Source organism: Archocentrus centrarchus, unplaced genomic scaffold (assembly GCF_007364275.1).
Source record: "Archocentrus centrarchus isolate MPI-CPG fArcCen1 unplaced genomic scaffold, fArcCen1 scaffold_37_ctg1, whole genome shotgun sequence".
NCBI classification, from domain to species: Eukaryota; Metazoa; Chordata; class Actinopteri; order Cichliformes; family Cichlidae; genus Archocentrus; species Archocentrus centrarchus.
The window spans coordinates 1154984-1172610 of record NW_022060264.1 but is presented as its reverse complement, the minus strand read 5'-3'; the positions used below and the strand labels follow the sequence as shown (position 1 = coordinate 1172610).

General features: G+C 40.3%; 1 protein-coding gene across 1 annotated transcript in view; it reads left to right on the top strand.

Moving 5' to 3' along the window:
- Nucleotides 1–15362, top strand: part of shank2b (SH3 and multiple ankyrin repeat domains 2b) — a 304111-nt gene extending 288749 nt beyond the window's left edge. Inside the window, 1 exon segment of the mRNA XM_030724518.1 lies at nucleotides 12823–15362. Within this exon segment, the coding sequence (XP_030580378.1) occupies nucleotides 12823–13363 (541 nt within the window). The 3' untranslated portion in view covers nucleotides 13364–15362.
- Nucleotides 15363–17627: the final 2265 nt, after the last annotated feature.

The following is a 17627-nucleotide window of genomic DNA, read 5'->3' as shown; positions in this document are numbered from 1 at the left end:
GTAAAGAAAACTGTTTTACTCCTATAAAATACCTAATTTGTTCACCAGTTTAGCCACATAACTGTTGAAATGCCCATGTTACAAGTTTAAGGCTTACATGTTTTAATGTAGTGACAGTGACTAAGTGTAAAAGTGGGATATATATTAAAATCTAGATTAACTTTTGCTAGGATTCAAATGTAAGCAGATGTCCTCTAAAGACGTCATCTGTAACCTCAGCCGAAAGAATGCATACAGAATATATACAGAATATTTAAAGTTATTAAAGTTACTGCAATATAATATCCGTGAGTGATGGAGCAGGTGATAATGACAGTGATGCTGTTTGAAATTATGCCTTCATAATTTGTTCGAGAAAATTCAAATGCAGCACGATGGCGTGGTGGTTAGTACCGCTGCCTCACATTTAGAATACCATCTGGAAGGCCTGGGTTTGATTCCACCTTGGTCCAGGCCTCTCCCTCTCTCTGTGTGGAGTTTGCATGTTCTCCCCGTGTGTGTGTGTGTTTTCTCTGGGTACTCCGGTTTCCTCCCACAGTCCAAAGGCATGCACTTACTGGGGTTAGGTTAATTGGAAACTCTAAATTGCCCATAGGTGTGAATGAGAGCATGAATGTGAGTGTTAATGGTTGTCTATCTCTCTGTGTTGGCCCTGCGACAGGCTGGCGACCTGTACAGGGTGTACCCTGCCTCTCGCCCTATGCCAGCTGGGATAGGCTCCAGCCCCCCCGCAGCCCTGAACAGGATAAGCGGAAGTGGATGGATGGAATTCAAATGTATTTTTTTGTTTATCATTCTTTCCTACAAAATAAAAACTTAAATGTGTTCAGATCAGTTTCTTGTTTACTGGATCATAGAGCCAGATGTTTCCCTGTTCTGACTCGCAGCACTCAGGCAAACAACTTGCTAATGTCAGTAATTTATCTGTAATCTCTTCTTTTCAATTGTTGCGCTGACGCATTTGTTTTTCATGTCAGACAGAGCTTAAACCCTGCTCTGTTGTATACACCAGGGTCTCTGGTTATTTGCCTGCATGCTCAGAGGGGGGTTTTCACATTGCCTCGTGGAGAGGGTTGCCAAGTGCCGCAGCCGAAGATAAGGTTGTAGGCAGTTGTAGGCGCTTCGTCATCTGAAGAAGCCTGAAGAGGGTGAAGGTGCTCCTGTTTCTGTGACCGTCAAACAGATGGCAAAAGAGACACACAGAACATGGCCTAGATTCACACATGCTCTCCCTCTGTCGCACCATCCTCTTCTCTCTCTCAGAATCTACAGCTTTTTGCCTGGCTCTGTTTTTTGTCCTCAGTATGTTGGAATCAGCTGAAGGACCAGTGATAACATTAGATTCTCTTCTTTGGATATTTGTAGGTCTCTCTCTCGCTCTCTCTCTCTCTCTGTCTCTTAGCCTCCCAGATTAAATGTGCGTTGGTTGTGCCTGTGGACAAAACGGTTGCCTAGTAACGAGCTGATGAGAGCAGCCTTGAGGCCTGCAGTGATGTCAGTTTGAGTCGGGGGAGGGGTGCACATTTATATGCAAGCGTGTGTGTGCAAGTGTGCGAGAAAGAGATGGAGCAAGAGATGGCAGGCCTAACCCTCAGCAGAGTTCAGCATCATCTCACGCAGGTCACGTGCCATACTGCTTTTGTAAGCCATCATTATGTAACCCATGTCAGTCTGTGTGTGAGAGCGTGTATTGAGGCTGCTATAAATAAAGTGTATGCATGCAATGAGTGCAATCCTGTATGCATGAGCCAGTGGGAGCTAGAAAGAAGAAGGGAAGTCATGCGATGTGTGGGCGTGGCAAAGGCAAGGTCTCCCACCACCGATATCAATAGCAATGTATCATTTTGTACTGATGCCACTCAGCTGATGGGAAGCAAGCACTGTCCCTCCACCCAGCAAAGGCCACGTGTTAACATTACTTATGTGTGTAGGAGCCTTGACTATGGATGCACTTCTGTGGTGCATTTGTAGAGTGTGCCTGCACTACTGCAGCCTCAGTCTGTATCATTTAATGCTTCATCTTTCTTTTTTTTTTGAGAACAGTTAATAAAATAGGCAACTTTGGTTATATTGAGTGATTGTTGGGTAAAGAGGTCATTTAGTTCTTAAAATGTTGAAGTTAAAACAATACACACATTCGGGTTACATTAACTTATGGACTGGATGAGCATTTTTATAGTTCTATTCTAGTCTTAGTGACTATCAGCCATGTTACCTTTTTCACACACATTCATACAGCTATTTATTCTGTCCACTTATGCCTTTATCTCCTTTGTGTTCACATCTACAGCCAATTTGGATACACCAAAAAACCTAACATTGATGTATTTGGATCAAATGTAAGATGGAGAAAAGTGGCAACTCTCTAAATTTGAAAAGCTTAAATGAAGTGGAACAGAGTGTTCATTTTTTTTGCTTGTTAATGATATCCTAGAATTGAAATTGGTGATTAGTTTCCTAAGCAGTTTGGCATTATGTGCTCCATTTGCTAAAAATTTGGCTACCATACAACTAAATGGTTTTCTCATTTATTTTTTGAAGGAAGCATTTTCTCCTGTTTTATAAGTTAAGTTCATAAACACAAACAGATCAAAGTCTACGAGCTAGTTCAGGCAGACTTAAGCAGAACATAGACAACATGTTTTACCTACCTCATGTCATATACGACACATCCTCCCTGTCAGTCTGCTTAAGCTGCACATTTCCCATCTGTCCCTTTGATATGCCAGTACCTTTGATGACCTACATGGGCTTGCTGTTTCAATCACATCCACCTGTAGGCTCGAGGGGTATCATATATGTGGGGAGTGATGGCCCTTGTATCTCTTTTCCAACGATATGGAGCCAGTTTCTTTGGTGCCTTATCTTCCACATTTAAAAAATAAATAAATAAAATTTATTATATCAATATATGGTCCACCCATGTTCTGCAAATTCTCAGATTCAGTCCATGGTGATACTGGTGTGACATGTGACACATTGAGCTTTCTATTTCTCTGAATATAAAGGAACTGATTTTGGAATACATTACTTAATCCAGACTTAATAAATGATGGATGACTTTAAGGTTACTCCCAGAGCTTTGCATACTTGGTGATCCTTTGAAGTCTATGTAGATACATTGTTTGAAATGTAGAAAAAGTACAGATTCATTATATTTTGGTGAGAAATTCATAGCATAGCACCCTCTGCCTTTTTATGTGCTACCCTTTGCAGCTGCAAGAAATGGGAATAAGGTCAGAGAGGCTAAAAAAGGCCCGTGCTAATTAGCCTAAATAGGCAATTACACATCTTTCACATCACTTTAACACCTGTAACAACAAGTGTTTCAAAGATGATAAAGGAGCAATTAGAGAAGCATTGGGCAGACTTTTAAGTATTTTTACGTGAAACTGTTTGTAACACTTCTTTCAGCTCATGTGAAGTTTTTTTTGTGCATATCTAATGTTGTCCTCTGTCTTCATCTCATCCATCTAACGTGTCCTGTGATAGAGCCGGTATTAAAAAGTGAAAATTGCAATTTTTTTTTCACTAAGAAGCAGGGATTTATGAAGGGAGCACATTAACTTTGACCCAGTTCAATTTTGGCAGAAGGACCCCGGTAGTCCACTCCACTTCCCCTCGGGCTTTTCCATATGCTACAAGTAGGAAAGAACAATATCTAGGTTACACATAGCAACAAGTGATAGATGCAAAAAGTTCATTTGACACCACAGAGGTCAGATTTGGACTGTTTTCTGCCTCCTGGCTCAGTTTTCTCAGCACAATCAGTGTTTGCACAAATTGTGTGTTAACTATTCAGTCAGTCTATCAGGAGAGGACACAACAGGGAACTGAATCCTAAGGGGAAGCTGAATTAAGGTATGATCATTCTAATGTCTGACTGCTCCAGAGTCCAGCATGTCCATCACAACCCTCCACCTGGGTTTTCAGGTAATGTGTGATGGTGATGTCTCTTACTTATTCATTTACACACAAAAATCCACACGTGTTTATGTGTGTGTTTTTGCTTGTTGTAGTTACAGTTGTCTTAAAACCCAACTTAGCTGATCTGTAACATGAGTTTTTTTTCTCAGAGTATTTTCAGTGCACTACATCTTCAGCTTGAAGTTCAGCCTGTAGTTAATATGTTTTAATCATTTTCTCATTACTCTCTGACATCCCCATTCTGCTTGTGATTCTCAGCTCCAAGCCAGATAGTTCCTACTGAAGATTAAGGGTGAGGAAAAAAAAAAAAAAATACAGCGTAGTATGACAATGTTTTGTTTGGTAATATTGTATAAACTGCAAACTCGTGTACTTCATTGCCTTTACTCCTTGGAGCTTCACTGTTACACCTGCTTCCCTATCCTTCACGCACACGTATTCTGTCTTGCTTATGCTGACTCTCATTCCTCTTCTCTCCAGAGCATACCTGAACCTCTTCAGGCTATCTTCCTCCATCTCCTTACTATGACTAAAGATCACAATGTCATGTTCAAACATTATAGCCCACAGCAGACACCTGACTGATGTCATTAGTCAATCTGTCTGTGACAATATACTATGAGGTCTTTAAGATAAGAAGGGGTCTGATTATTCAAGGCCTTGTATGTGAGAAGAAGGATTTTAAATTAAATTCTGAATTTGACAATCAATGAAGAGACACCATGTGGGATAAATATGCTCTCTCTTTGTAGTCCCTGAAGGCTTTTCAGGGAGCTTTTAGGACAACCTTAATGAATTACAGTAGTCCAGCCTAGAAGTAATAAATGCATGAATTGGCTTTTCAGCATCACTCTGAGACAGCATGTTTCTAATTTTAGAAATAATGTGGAAATGCAAAAAAAAAAAGTCCTACGTATTTGTTTAATATGTGCATTGAAGGACATATCCTGGTCAAAAATGACTCCCAAGATTTCTCACAGTGTTACTTTAGGCCAAGGTAATTCAGTTCCATTTTATTTTATTTATATAGCACCAAATTATAACAAACAGTTGCCTCAGGGCACTTTATATTGTAAAATAAATACTCTACAATAATAACTCTATAATAATAATAAAGAAAAAAACAAAAATCAAAATGACCCACTATGAACAAGCACTCAGTAACAGTGAAAGGAAAAACTCCCTTTTAACAGGAAGAGGTTTTCGCACTATTTTTGTACAGTCCTTGCCTTACAATAGAAAGTGTTGTGATTTGGCACTACACAAAAAAATTGAGTTGAAAATCAAACTGAATTGTAATGAGTGTAACTGCCAGTGGAAGAGTGCAACTCACTGCTGTGTTTTTAGTAGTTTTTAGACCACAGTGGGCTGTTCTGGCACAGACAAATAACATGAGGGTTTGATACAGTAGGATGCATTCTTTGTTGGTTTTGGTCATTTCATGGGATGTGACAGTAAGAAATACACAGCAGACTTCTTGTTAAAGGATGCACTTTTATGAGTTGTGAACAGTGATACTCAGCTGTGAATTTAAACTGTAACTTCCTGAAAAGTTTAACAATCCTGAAACCAAGACTGAAAACGTGATACAAACATTAGTTATATTGTAGTATAATTCAGTCTTTCACCACTGTGGAGCTGGTCATGCCTGATTGAAGGATGTTGGCCTGTTAAATATCGTTCAGGTAATACAACAGAATATTTTTTATGATCCTTTCATGTTCAAGAGACTAGAACTGTGGTTACCAAGCATCTTAACTAATTCCGATTTGAGTCACAAATATTTTTAATCCTAGAATGAGTTCAGAATGAGCTCACCTCCTCTTATGTTTACCTGTTACAACCTGGGTGAACTCCAGAGGCCTGATGTATAAATGGATAAATGCATGCCACTTTTCCCACACATAAACTAGTCCTAATGAAGAGAGAATATGTTGGTAGAATGTGTGTATCTTACACATACTGTAGGTTAAATGGGCTCATTCTTTGACTGCTTCCTTACCATACTTTTTATGCCATATCTAACAATGATTGTTATATGCAAATGATGAATTAAGGAAGCATGTTCTTCCATTCATAGCTAAAGATGAGACTTAGAATTTGCGTGCATACAGTTGTACATTTCTGCCTTTGTGCACACACAGTTTTACCACTGAGTATCTGGCCCAAAGTGGTAGCTGTTAATTAATCTAGATTAGAGTGCCAAATTGCCCACTTTTTCTTCTAGATTATTCCCAGTATAATGAGATAATGTCTTAAGCCACAGGGTTTTGTTCCTGTTTCAGAGAACATTTGTGACCCAATCTGGCAAAATGAGTTGGAAGTCACATGGGCAATTTTTTTTTTTTTTTTTTTTTTTTTTTAATTCTTAGGCAAATAACATATAAATCAGTGTGCTGTGTTGTTGGTTATTTCCCAGTTCACGGGCTGTTCTTAGCAACAAAGGAGAGATTGCTTACATGTTTTGACTGCTTATACACGCTACCAGTGATGTCATTATTATTAAAGTAATTTTAATAATGACATCATTTTCATAATAATGACATTATTAAAGTTATTGAGTAATATTTCTTTGCTGATGGTGTACATTTTTCAGGGGGAAAAGGCAACTTCTTTATTCTATTATTTTTAGCCTCTCTTATTGCTGTAAAAACTATAAAAAAAAACATTTTTTAAAAAGAGTGGCTAACCTTTCCAGTCCTCACATTCTTCTGGTAGACATCCATCCATTAAGAGCCAATGGGTAGTGTGGAACACTGCATGCTTCCTTCAGGCTGCAGTCCTCTCAGCATGCAGCATCTTATTCTGAATGTTGAAGCCTGCACTCAGTTGTTATTAAAGCTGCTACATTAATTATGTCATATCATATGATAAGGCTTTACCTATACATATTAAGAGACCTAGAAAATCCTTTCCATAAACAAGGGTGTATGGGCTTGTTTGGTTAACTGAAATTTGAACTAAAATAAAAATAAAACAAATAAAAACAAGGAAAACCTATTTAACAACATTATATTTCACCAATAATGTCTTTGAATTACCCAAATTTAACACAAAAGTGAGCATAGGACATTTTGTATAATAACTCATCTATTAGCTAGGATTAGAGATGTGACTGGTTCCCAGGCCATAAGAAGGCTAAAGAGAGAACCAGACACATCCACAACTATGGTTAATGTACCCGCAGCCTGATAAGCATGTGTTTGGACTTAACATTAATTAAAACAAAATTTAGCTTTTCCTTATCTTCTTTTTATTATTTTCTTAATTCTTTTTTAACTGTTTACTAAATAATTGTTAATTCAGCATGAATAAGCAGTGAAGCTCATTTCATGACAATAAACAAATGCAAGCTGGTATGTAGCAATATATATATATATATATATATATATATATATCCAATCTCATTGTACATCCTGTATAATGACAATAAAGGCATTCTATTCTATTCTATTATATATATATATATATATATATATATATATATATATATATATATATATATATATATATATATATATATATATTAGGGCTGCATAAAACGATTATTTTAGTAATCGAGTATTCTATCGATTATTCCAGCGATTAATCGAGTAATCGGATAAGAAATACTTTTTTTTATTAACAGTTTATCTGCATATTTTAACTTCCATACTGCAGTTTCTCGCCATGTGAACAAACAGCGGTGAATGGAGCAGCTACAAAGTTCTCTTTTCTTCACCTTAACACTTGCTGATCAGGTGCTTGATGAAGGACCTCCAGCTGTTTCACAGATTTAATGGTGGTTACTAAAAGAAAAAGCTGCTGTTTTGGACGCTGGAAAAACGTTTCCTTTTTCACTACTTGAGCTCACAGTCACAGCTTCGCCTCTTTGCGCTTGCGCAGTTAAAACCGCTGCCTGCTATGAGTGTTTTGAAAAACTAGTGGCTGCGGGAGCCATGGCGCATGTGTGAGTAATGGTGTAATGCTTTGTATTCACAAGCATTCTCGAAAATACGTTTCTACTGCAGGTCTATATTTAGTCACTAATAAGGGATTAAAGTATAAAAAATATTTTGAAGGAGCCCCCCGGTCCTGGGGGGCGGGCCTTCCGGTACCGAACCATCGCTAGTGCTAATGGCCCGCGCTCGCTAGCAAACCAGTTCTGGTAGCTACAGCTGAAGTAAGCACAAAAGTAGCAGCTGAAATTCTCAGCGAGCACAACACACACAGACACACAGAGAGCAGTGGAGGCGTGGAAATGCATGTCAGTGACAGTTGCCACCCGTCCCGGTAAAGTACGGAACACGGCATGTTACGGAGCCGTATTCCACGGAGTCCCGTAACATACGGGGTTCTGTATTTTACGAGACAGGTGGCAACTCTAGTGATGATCCACTCTGTGTTAAATGAAATCCATCGCAGCGACGGAGCGCTTTTTAGAATGTGTGCTTGTGTATACGTGAGTGATTCACACTCCAGTCCAGTAGGTGGCGGTAATGCAGTTCTATGTTGGTTTGCCAGCCCCCAATAAACCCACAAAAAAACGTCAGCACTAATGCTGCTAATGCTAGTGAGGAGCGCCGCTTACACCGAGACAGCTGAGCGCGGCAGAGTTTAAACGAAGCATCGACACAGTAAATTTGTGTCGATAAATTTTTAGAATCGATTTAATCGAGTTAATCGATGAATCGTTGCAGCCCTAATATATATATATATATATATATATATATATATATATATATATAAAACAATTTTAATTATAAAACAATTACAAATACAAGGGGGACCAAAATCCTGATTAAAAATACATAAATCAGGATTTTGGTCCCCTTATCTTAATAATCTTGTGCGCATGTCACAATAATGCTGTGTTGGTTCATAGATAGACTAACCAAATAACCACAGAGCTGGAAAATGGCCTCATTAGGTGCTGTTCTTCCTATGATATAAAGTTTTGCATTTGCTGCCACCTTATGTTCTTTTGCAATATTACATTATTCCAACCCTCAGCAGCAACTTCTGTAAGTTTCAGGTTTACGATCTACAGTTCAATCTTTACATGAAAACAAACTCAGCCAGGACCCGTGACTATCTAAACTCTTGATTTCTGGAACAAGCAGATATACTGTCAGGTCCATAGGCTTTTGAACAGCAGTGTTGCCTCTGTGCACCACCACAGTGGATTTTAAGATAAGATAAGATAGTGTTTATTTGTCACATGCACAGTTATACACAGTACAATGCACAGTGAAATGTATTTTGTACCTGCAACCATATATACACACACATATAAATAAGAAGAATAAAAATAAAAAAAAGTAATTCACACTATACTCTATATACTATACACTATACACACTTTTATAAATTATAATATTTACATTGTGCAATAATGGTCCAGTTAGGGCTCAGAGTTGAGCAGACGGATGGCTTGTGGGTAAAAACTCTTCTTCAACCTTTCAGTCTTAGCCCTCAGGCAGCGGTAACGCCGGCCTGATGGGAGCAGGGAGAAGAGAGAGTGTCCGGGGTGGCTGGGCTGTTTTAGGATCTTCATGGCCCTCAGCCTGCACTGCTTGGTGTAAATGTCCTGCAGGTTGGGGAGGGTGGTTCTGATGGTCCGTTCAGCTGAACGAACCACCCTTTTTAGGGCCATGAAGTCCTGCTTGGTGCAGTTTCCCATCCAGGTGGTGATGCTCCCACGCACGATGCTCTCGATGGTGCAGGTGTAAAAGTTCCTGAGCACCTTGAGTGGGAGCTTGAAGTCTCTCAGCCGCCTGAGGAGGTAGAGACGCTGTCTGGCCTTCTTCACAGTGATGTTTATGTGATGAGTCCAGGACAGGTCCTGTGAGATGGTCACTCCCAGGTATTTGAAAGTGTCCACTCTTTCCACCTCAGCACCACTGATGACAAGTGGATGGTAGTCCCTCTGCTGCTTCCTGCTGAAGTCCACGATCAGTTCCTTCGTTTTGCTGACGTTGAGCAGGAGGTGGTTCTCCTGGCACCAGTTCTCCAGGCGGGAGACCTCTCTCCTGTAGGCTGTCTCCTCATTGTGAGAGATTAGTCCCACAACAGCAGTGTCGTCAGCAAACTTGATGATGACGTTGGACTCTGACGTGGCCTCGCAGTCATGGGTGTACAGTGAGTACAGCAGAGGGCTGAGCACACAGCCTTGGGGGGATCCAGTGTTGAGGGTGAGGGAGGATGAGGTGAGGTGACCCACTCGTACCACCTGTGGTCTGCTGGTCAGGAAGCTGTGAACCCACCTGCACAGGGATGGGCCCAGGCCCAGGTCCAGCAGCTTAGAGACCAGCCTGGAGGGAACTAAATCAAATCAAACATTATGTGATTGAAGGGCAGACTTTCATCTTTGATTCAAGGGATTTAACAAAAGTATTACTTTAACACTTCAGGAAGCACTCCTGGGCTGCAACATGTGAGTAGTAGTGTGAACTCTGTAAATTATAACCTCCTTTTTCCCCTGAAAGACTGCACGTCATTGAATATCACTGCAATTTTAGTCAGACAAAAAGTTTTACTTTTTGTAAAAGCCCAGGAACCTGAAAGCCAAGGCAGGCCCAGATAGCTTGGATTCACTCAGTGCAGACCAACTGAAAAGAGTCAAACACACGTTGGATACTGATGCAATAATGGCTGCTCTGACGTGCACTAAACGATCTGTGCTAACAAAGATCGACTCATCCGTGATGCTGGCAGCTGGTGAATTACTCAAAGAGACTGAACACCTGTTAGGTGAGACAAGAAATTTCAAGTGTACGATACAGACATTTTTACACATTGACCCCCCACTTCTGGAGGCTCAAAATTAACTGGATAAACTTATAAAAATGCAATTATAAGGATTGCTGTTGATGTTTGGATGAATCCTGTGCAGTCAATGACTGCCCGAAGTCTAGGACCCATGAACATCACCAAGTGCTGTGTTTCCTCTCTTGAGATGGTCTGCTAGGCCTTTACTGCAGGCACCTTCAGTTGCTGTTTGCTTGTGAGTCTCTCTGCATTCAGTTTTGTCTTTAGTAACTGAAAAACATGTTCTGTTTTGGTTGTGATCAGGTGGCTGACTTGAAGAATTGCTTTGGAGTTGAATTGGGTCATCCATTTGCACTGAGTTGTCCAATCAATTGTGCAGCATTTGGCTGAATCTGAACAGGGATTCAGCTCTGTACACTTCACAATCCATCCTGCTACTTCTGTCAGCAGTGACATCATCAATAAGCCCATAAACCCAACACATACCCACGCTGTAACATTGCTAACTCCACACTTGGCAGATGATGTAATATGCTTTTCCTCTCTATACTTTTTTCTTCTCGTCACTCTGACACTCATCTTGGTTTCATCTTCAGCATTTTTTCAGTACGTTGTAGGTGCTTTTAAATGTTTTCTGACAAAGTCTAATCTGGCCTTCCTGTTCTTGAGTATAATCAGTGGTTTGTACTTTGTGGTTAAACCTCTGTACTGTATTTCCATTCATGGAGGTCATGTTTGCAGACTTCGACAATGATACGCCTACATCCTCAAGAGTATTCTTGACTTGGTTGGATGTTACAAAGAGGTCTTTCTTAACTGAGGAGAGAATTCTGTGATCACTCACTTTCAGTTGTCTTCTGTGATCTTTCAGGCCTTTTGTTGTTGGTGATCTGGCCAAAAACATTCCTTCTTTTTAGGAATGCACCAGACTGTTTTTGCTACCTCTCTGATAGGTTTATTTTGTTTTTTCAGTCTAGTTATATCCTGTTTGGCTTGCAACATCTCTTTGGACCTCATATTGAAAGTTCCAGTGAAAAAGCAAATACAAATTCAACACTTACAATCAACTCCAGATATTTTTTCTACTTAATTTTTCATGAAAACTGTTGTGAAACTGCTTGTCAGTCAACTGTCCAATTACTTTTGAGCTTCTGAAATTTGAGGATTATGTTTAAAAGTGGCTGTAATTCCCTAAATTCCAGTTACAAATATAACTGCAACTTTTCAGTCAGGAAGTCACTTGACCACAGTGTCATTGCAGCTGTGAAACGCTGCTTACCCTTTGCTGTTAGAAACCTGTTGCAACCTGCTGACACGTTATAGACACCAAGCAACATAGAACCAAACTGAATAGTGACAGAGATCCAATTAAATATCAAGTTGTTAATTATGATTTAAAACCTGTCTCATCAGAATTAAAAGGAGCAACTTTTTCAGGGTCACTGAAAAAAGTAGATATATCAGCTGCTGACTCTCAAATAAGTCAACAGTGTTGTCAGTGGAGGGTTTTTGAAAATAATCTAAGGCTATGTTCACACTGCAGCTTGAAGTGGCCCAAAACCGATTTTTTCGCCCTCATGCACCCTGTATCCAATCTTTTCATGCCAGTCTGAACAACACAGATCCGATTTTTTCAAATGCGGCCCAGGCCACTTGGATATGTGGTCCTAAATCTGATATATATCTGATTTTTTCAAATGCGACTTGTGTGTGTACGGCCAGGTCGCATTTATCCGAACTGCACGTCATTGATACTCGCCAAACGTCACTATTCTGCGTCCCGTTACGCGGACGCGGGAAGGAAAACATGTGTGACTTCCGCAAACATTGAGCACGCTCGCTACATGGGACGTTATCGCGTCGTCTACTGCGCATGTGGGACACTTTCATGTTCGTCTGCTGTTCACACATAGATCACATCCAAGTCGCATATATTTGGAAATGTGACCACGCAAAAAAATTGGATTTCACAACAAATCAGAATTGGTTTACTTCAGGCTGCAGTGTAAACGTAGCCTAAGATACAATTACTTAAAAAAAAAACATAATTTTGTTGCATTATTTTGAAAAGAACCCTTACTTGTCATATTTTGTCCGTTCAGTCTGACCCTGACTAACCAGTCATCTCTTCTCTGTCCCTCTCAGGCCTCCCACAGATGACTCAGGAATGCGTAACAACGCTGCCGCCGCTACTGCCCTCACCTCAACCCCTCCCAGCAGCCTCCCATCCCAGACGCACCCCTGCAGCCCACCAGACTCAGCCTCCTCCCTCACCCCCTGCTCCTCACTGCCTCCTTCTGTGTCACCCACCCTCACAGATGTCTTCGGTCTGCCCACCCCACCTTTGGGCAGTGGTGGCGGCTACAGCCTGAGCTCCTCGTGTGGTGGCAGCGGGAGCTCGCGCTCCCCTTCTCCACTAACACTGATGCAGGCAGTGGCGGCCTCAGGCAAGCCCTTCGCCTCCAAGCCCATGGAGCTGTGGAGCAAACATGACGTGGCAGACTGGCTGGAGAGTCTCAACCTGGGGGAGCACAGGGACGCTTTCCTGGACAATGAGATTGAGGGTGCTCACCTGCCCTCACTCCAGAAGGAGGACCTGATAGACCTAGGCGTGACAAGAGTGGGCCACCGCATGAACATCGAGAGGGCCCTCAAGCTGCTGCAGGACAGACAAGCCCCGAGGTGACGGGCTGGTGACATGTGGAGTCAGGGCCAAAGAGAGGGAAGTGTTACCAATCACTTTTACCAATCTCTTCATCAGACATAATCTCAAGACATGGAACTGGGTAGAAGTTTTGTCTAAGCTGATGCTGCCTCTTGCTGTGTTTGTCCCCTCCCATCCTCTGCTGTTGCCCTCATCTCAGTGTGCTGGTCTTGTTCACCCTCTTCCTCCTTCCCACTGTCCTGAGCATCAGGGGATCATGGGATGTTTGGAAGAACTGCAGAGGGAGAAAGAAGACAATAGCTGCTATGTCAAATCAAGGAGAGAGAAAGGAGGCCAGTATGAAGGACTGTCCAGAAAACAACAAATTCTGGAATAGTTTGTCTTCATACACTGGAAAAAACACTCATCTGGAGGTTTATTTCTCATAAAGACTCGTGGTCACCTGACTGCTTTGGATACTCAAGATTTTTTCCATACACCCTGGTTTGGGTGCATGAAAACCCAGCTGAGCTGGTTGTTGCTCCTTTTCTATCTTTGCTAGAGTTTGTTCAGAGAATATTTCTTCACTATAGTCCTACCAGAGTTATATTTCTGGGTGCATCTAAGGTTGTAGAGAACAATTTGAGATAGACTTCATTTTATTTATTTATTTTATTTATTTTATTTTTTTTGCTTTTCACATGTTTGTGTCAAAATAACAGCATTAGCTGACATGTTTAAACTAATACTAATTCATATCTTGTGTCCATGCAAACACACAGACGTGCACACTATCTGCACAGTGCCACAAGCTGACAAATGAGATTACACAGTCTTCACATCCTGAGAACTTACACACATATTGTTACTGTGATGGCCTTCTTCCCCCAAGAGAGAGTAAAGTGTAGAGAGAAGTGGTTACCAGAGGAGGAGCACCGCTAAAGCTGGGGCCTTGGAGCCCTTTAGCAGCCTGTGCCTGCTTGGTGTCCACCTCATGACTTGAGAAAAACCAACGCAAGGATACAAGATGGACGTACAAATGTTGAAGCAGAAATAAATTCCTACCTTGAAATGGTTGTGCCAGCTTCTTTGACAGTGCATCTTTGTCCTCTCTTGGTTTTCCCTCTCCTAGTTCTATGTGTGCATGTGTGTGTCAGTAGTTCACCCAAAATGCCATTAAGCTCCATTTAGCTAATTCTTTGAGCCTGATATATCGGACACTTATAAGGAAACTAGAAGTATTACTTTTGTATTTTGACCATTTTGTCAAATCCTCTTCCACCTCGCTAATAGCAGGTCAGCACCTTCACACAGTATGGCGCTACAGTAATACTAATGTACCAGACACCCTGTGTGTAAGTGGTACAAGGTGAGGTTTTTGTAGGAAGAGTATTACACTGTATGTTTACAGGATTCATGCATCATTTTGGGAAATCCACTTACTGGCTTTCTTGCTGTGTAATGGAAAGATCAGTATCTTACTTACTCTCATACTCGTCTCTGAGATAGAGAGCTGGAGTGAAAAAAGTCCATCTCCATCCATCTGTTTTTATGCACATTTTCAATATAAGCAGAAAAACAATGTAGATATATAGAAAATCGAAAGAATTAAAAATATAACCCAAATGTGATTGATGGAGTTGGTAATAGTAATGTTTTCACATGATTTTTCTTAATTTGGGCTTTGACTGGAACTTTTTTACTTCACGAAAGAGAGACTATCCAGCAATGCATTTCACAAACTAGTACCAGCTTACCATGAAGACACAGCTAGGTTCCTTTGCTAAATGTGACATGATTCTAATAATGGATTCAGACCTAAGGATGGCCATGATTTTCTAATATTCAAAAACTCAAAGATTTTTTTATTTATTTAATATTTTATCCAACTATTTTGTCCTAAAATAAATATTTCCCTTCTTTTCACTGGTCCTTAGTAGGATGAAACATGTTGCTATCACCAGATGGCAGCAATGCACCTAGAAGCTGTTTCCCAGTCACCATTAAAAAGCAAAAAATCCATCTGGTTGACGCAGGGGTAGGGAACTCCAGGCCTCGAGAGCCAGTGTCCTGCAGGTTTTAGATGTGTCCCTGATCCAGCACACCTGAATCAAATGACTGAATTACCTCTTCAGTCTGCAGTCAAGTTCTCCAGAGTCCTGCTAATGTGATTCAGGTGTGCTGGATCAGGAAAACATCTAAAACCTGCAGGACACCGGCTCTCGAGGCCTGGAGTTCCCTACCCCTGTGGTAGAGTGTCTAAAATTAGATGCTAGATGCAAACATGAAAAACATCCAGATATAAAGCATAATACTGCTTTCAGAAATAAAAAATACTCTGCCTGGTAAACCTAGCATGTATCAAGTGTCTGAGCGCAGTTCTATGTAATGAAGAATAATAGTCAGTTACTAATGAATATCAGTATTTTTACTGGAAATGCCATTCCTAGTCAGAACACACTTGTGTGTTTCTAAATTTCTGAATTACCCCAGATATCCTTTTTTTCTGTAATGCAAAAAAGTTTTCACAACAATGCATATCAGACAAAATATACACAGACATGCACATATCTGTGATGTGCCAGTATCAGCCTAACTGATTTTTTAGACAAAGACCATCTGTTAGAAATGCTCAGTTAGAGACTGTTGACTTTCAGGGGTAAGTAAAACAGAAGCTAGCTAGGATGTAAATTAGGTTCTTTATGTAAAACCACAACCAGTAGCCTAGCTTAGCATAAAGTCCAGCCACAGGTTGTAAAAACCTCAGGTTGGCTGTCAGGACCTTCATCTCATCTTTTAATTACTGAGCTGTGGAGATTCCTGAGGTGGTAAGCTAAGAGTCTCAAGGATTTTGTTTAAATCTCACACACATAAGAGTGGTATAGACTGCCTAAGTTTGCTGAAAAGAAAGCAGTGTGTATTTCCCAAAATAATATGCTATTTAAGGTTGTCATTGGATAGAATTTTGTTGTATTTGAATCCAGTGTCATATCCTTTAGAAACTTTCTTTTTTTTTTTAGCTTTTTACATATTTAAAAATATGCCAGAATATTTTAAGAAAATTCATATTAGTATAACTCAAATGTTGGTGTTTCAAAAGCTAAGATATAAGCAGAGTAACAATTTTTTTAATCAAGCAAAACAAAAAAACCACCTAAACATTTTGTAAACCGTCATTTGCTTATAATAAAAATATCTGTGTTAGCATTTGGTTAACTTAAGCCCCATCAGAGTCAAAGGGATAGTCCTGTCTCAGACCAAAGCAGCCCTTAGTAATTGATTTTCTTTACAAAAAAGACAAATGGTGATGCAAGCATCTCTAAAACAAACTGTTGTGCACTGATTCTGGCAACCCCAAAACCAGACTGTTTGTCTTCAACAATTAACAGGACCTTTTCTTATAAATGTACTAAACAGCAAGTTAGTTCCTTGTACAGCAATGTATGTCATGAAATCACATTGAACCACTTAATAGCTTTGGGTTTTACATCCAATTACATGTTCACATTGCCATCTTCTGCACTGCAACCATTGTGCAAGAAACAGTGAATAATGATCTGAGAAAGCCAGCATATGGTCATCATTGTGAGCCGCATGTGCAAATAGACAGGGATAGAAACTGTTGTAGATGCACTTGTGTTCCCTTTCGATCCAAGTCCCATATTTTTTCTGCAGCGTCAGCAGCAGGGGCAGGATTCAAACAGGTGATCTAATTTAAACCTAACTCACCATTTTGAAAGCTGGAGATGTGTGTTTGCTAGCAGTGATAACAGGCTAGTCAGACATAGATGTGCAGTATGCACTGTTGTGTATATAAGAGAGTTTAAAGGGATTAAAATGTGTATTTGATTATATGTATACCTCTATTGAAATGTTTAGATGAAAAAATTATAAGATAATAGATTTATTGTTGTCAGAGCTGGCCTGATGACCAAAGTATTGGTCTCAGTCGCCCCATCATCAGCCATAACCAGCTTGACACCCCACCACCACCACCACCACTGTCTATAAAGCTCCATAGATAAAAAGAGCTATCTCAAAGTAGATTCTTTCAGAGCATTGATATATAGAGCTTTGATATGTGCTTGACACATCTGGAAATATATATGGTTTCAGTTTGCCCTTATTTCCTTTCATGTCATGCTCCACAGCTTCATGTAGGTGAAGTTTTTTAAGGTGACAAATGAAAAATACACGCACTCTGTGTTCTGTGAACATTAGCTGTACGGAGGCCGGCACGGGACAATGCTGCTACAATCCTGTTCCTGTTTAAATTTCTTTTAAAAAAAAGTACAGTGGTGTGCTG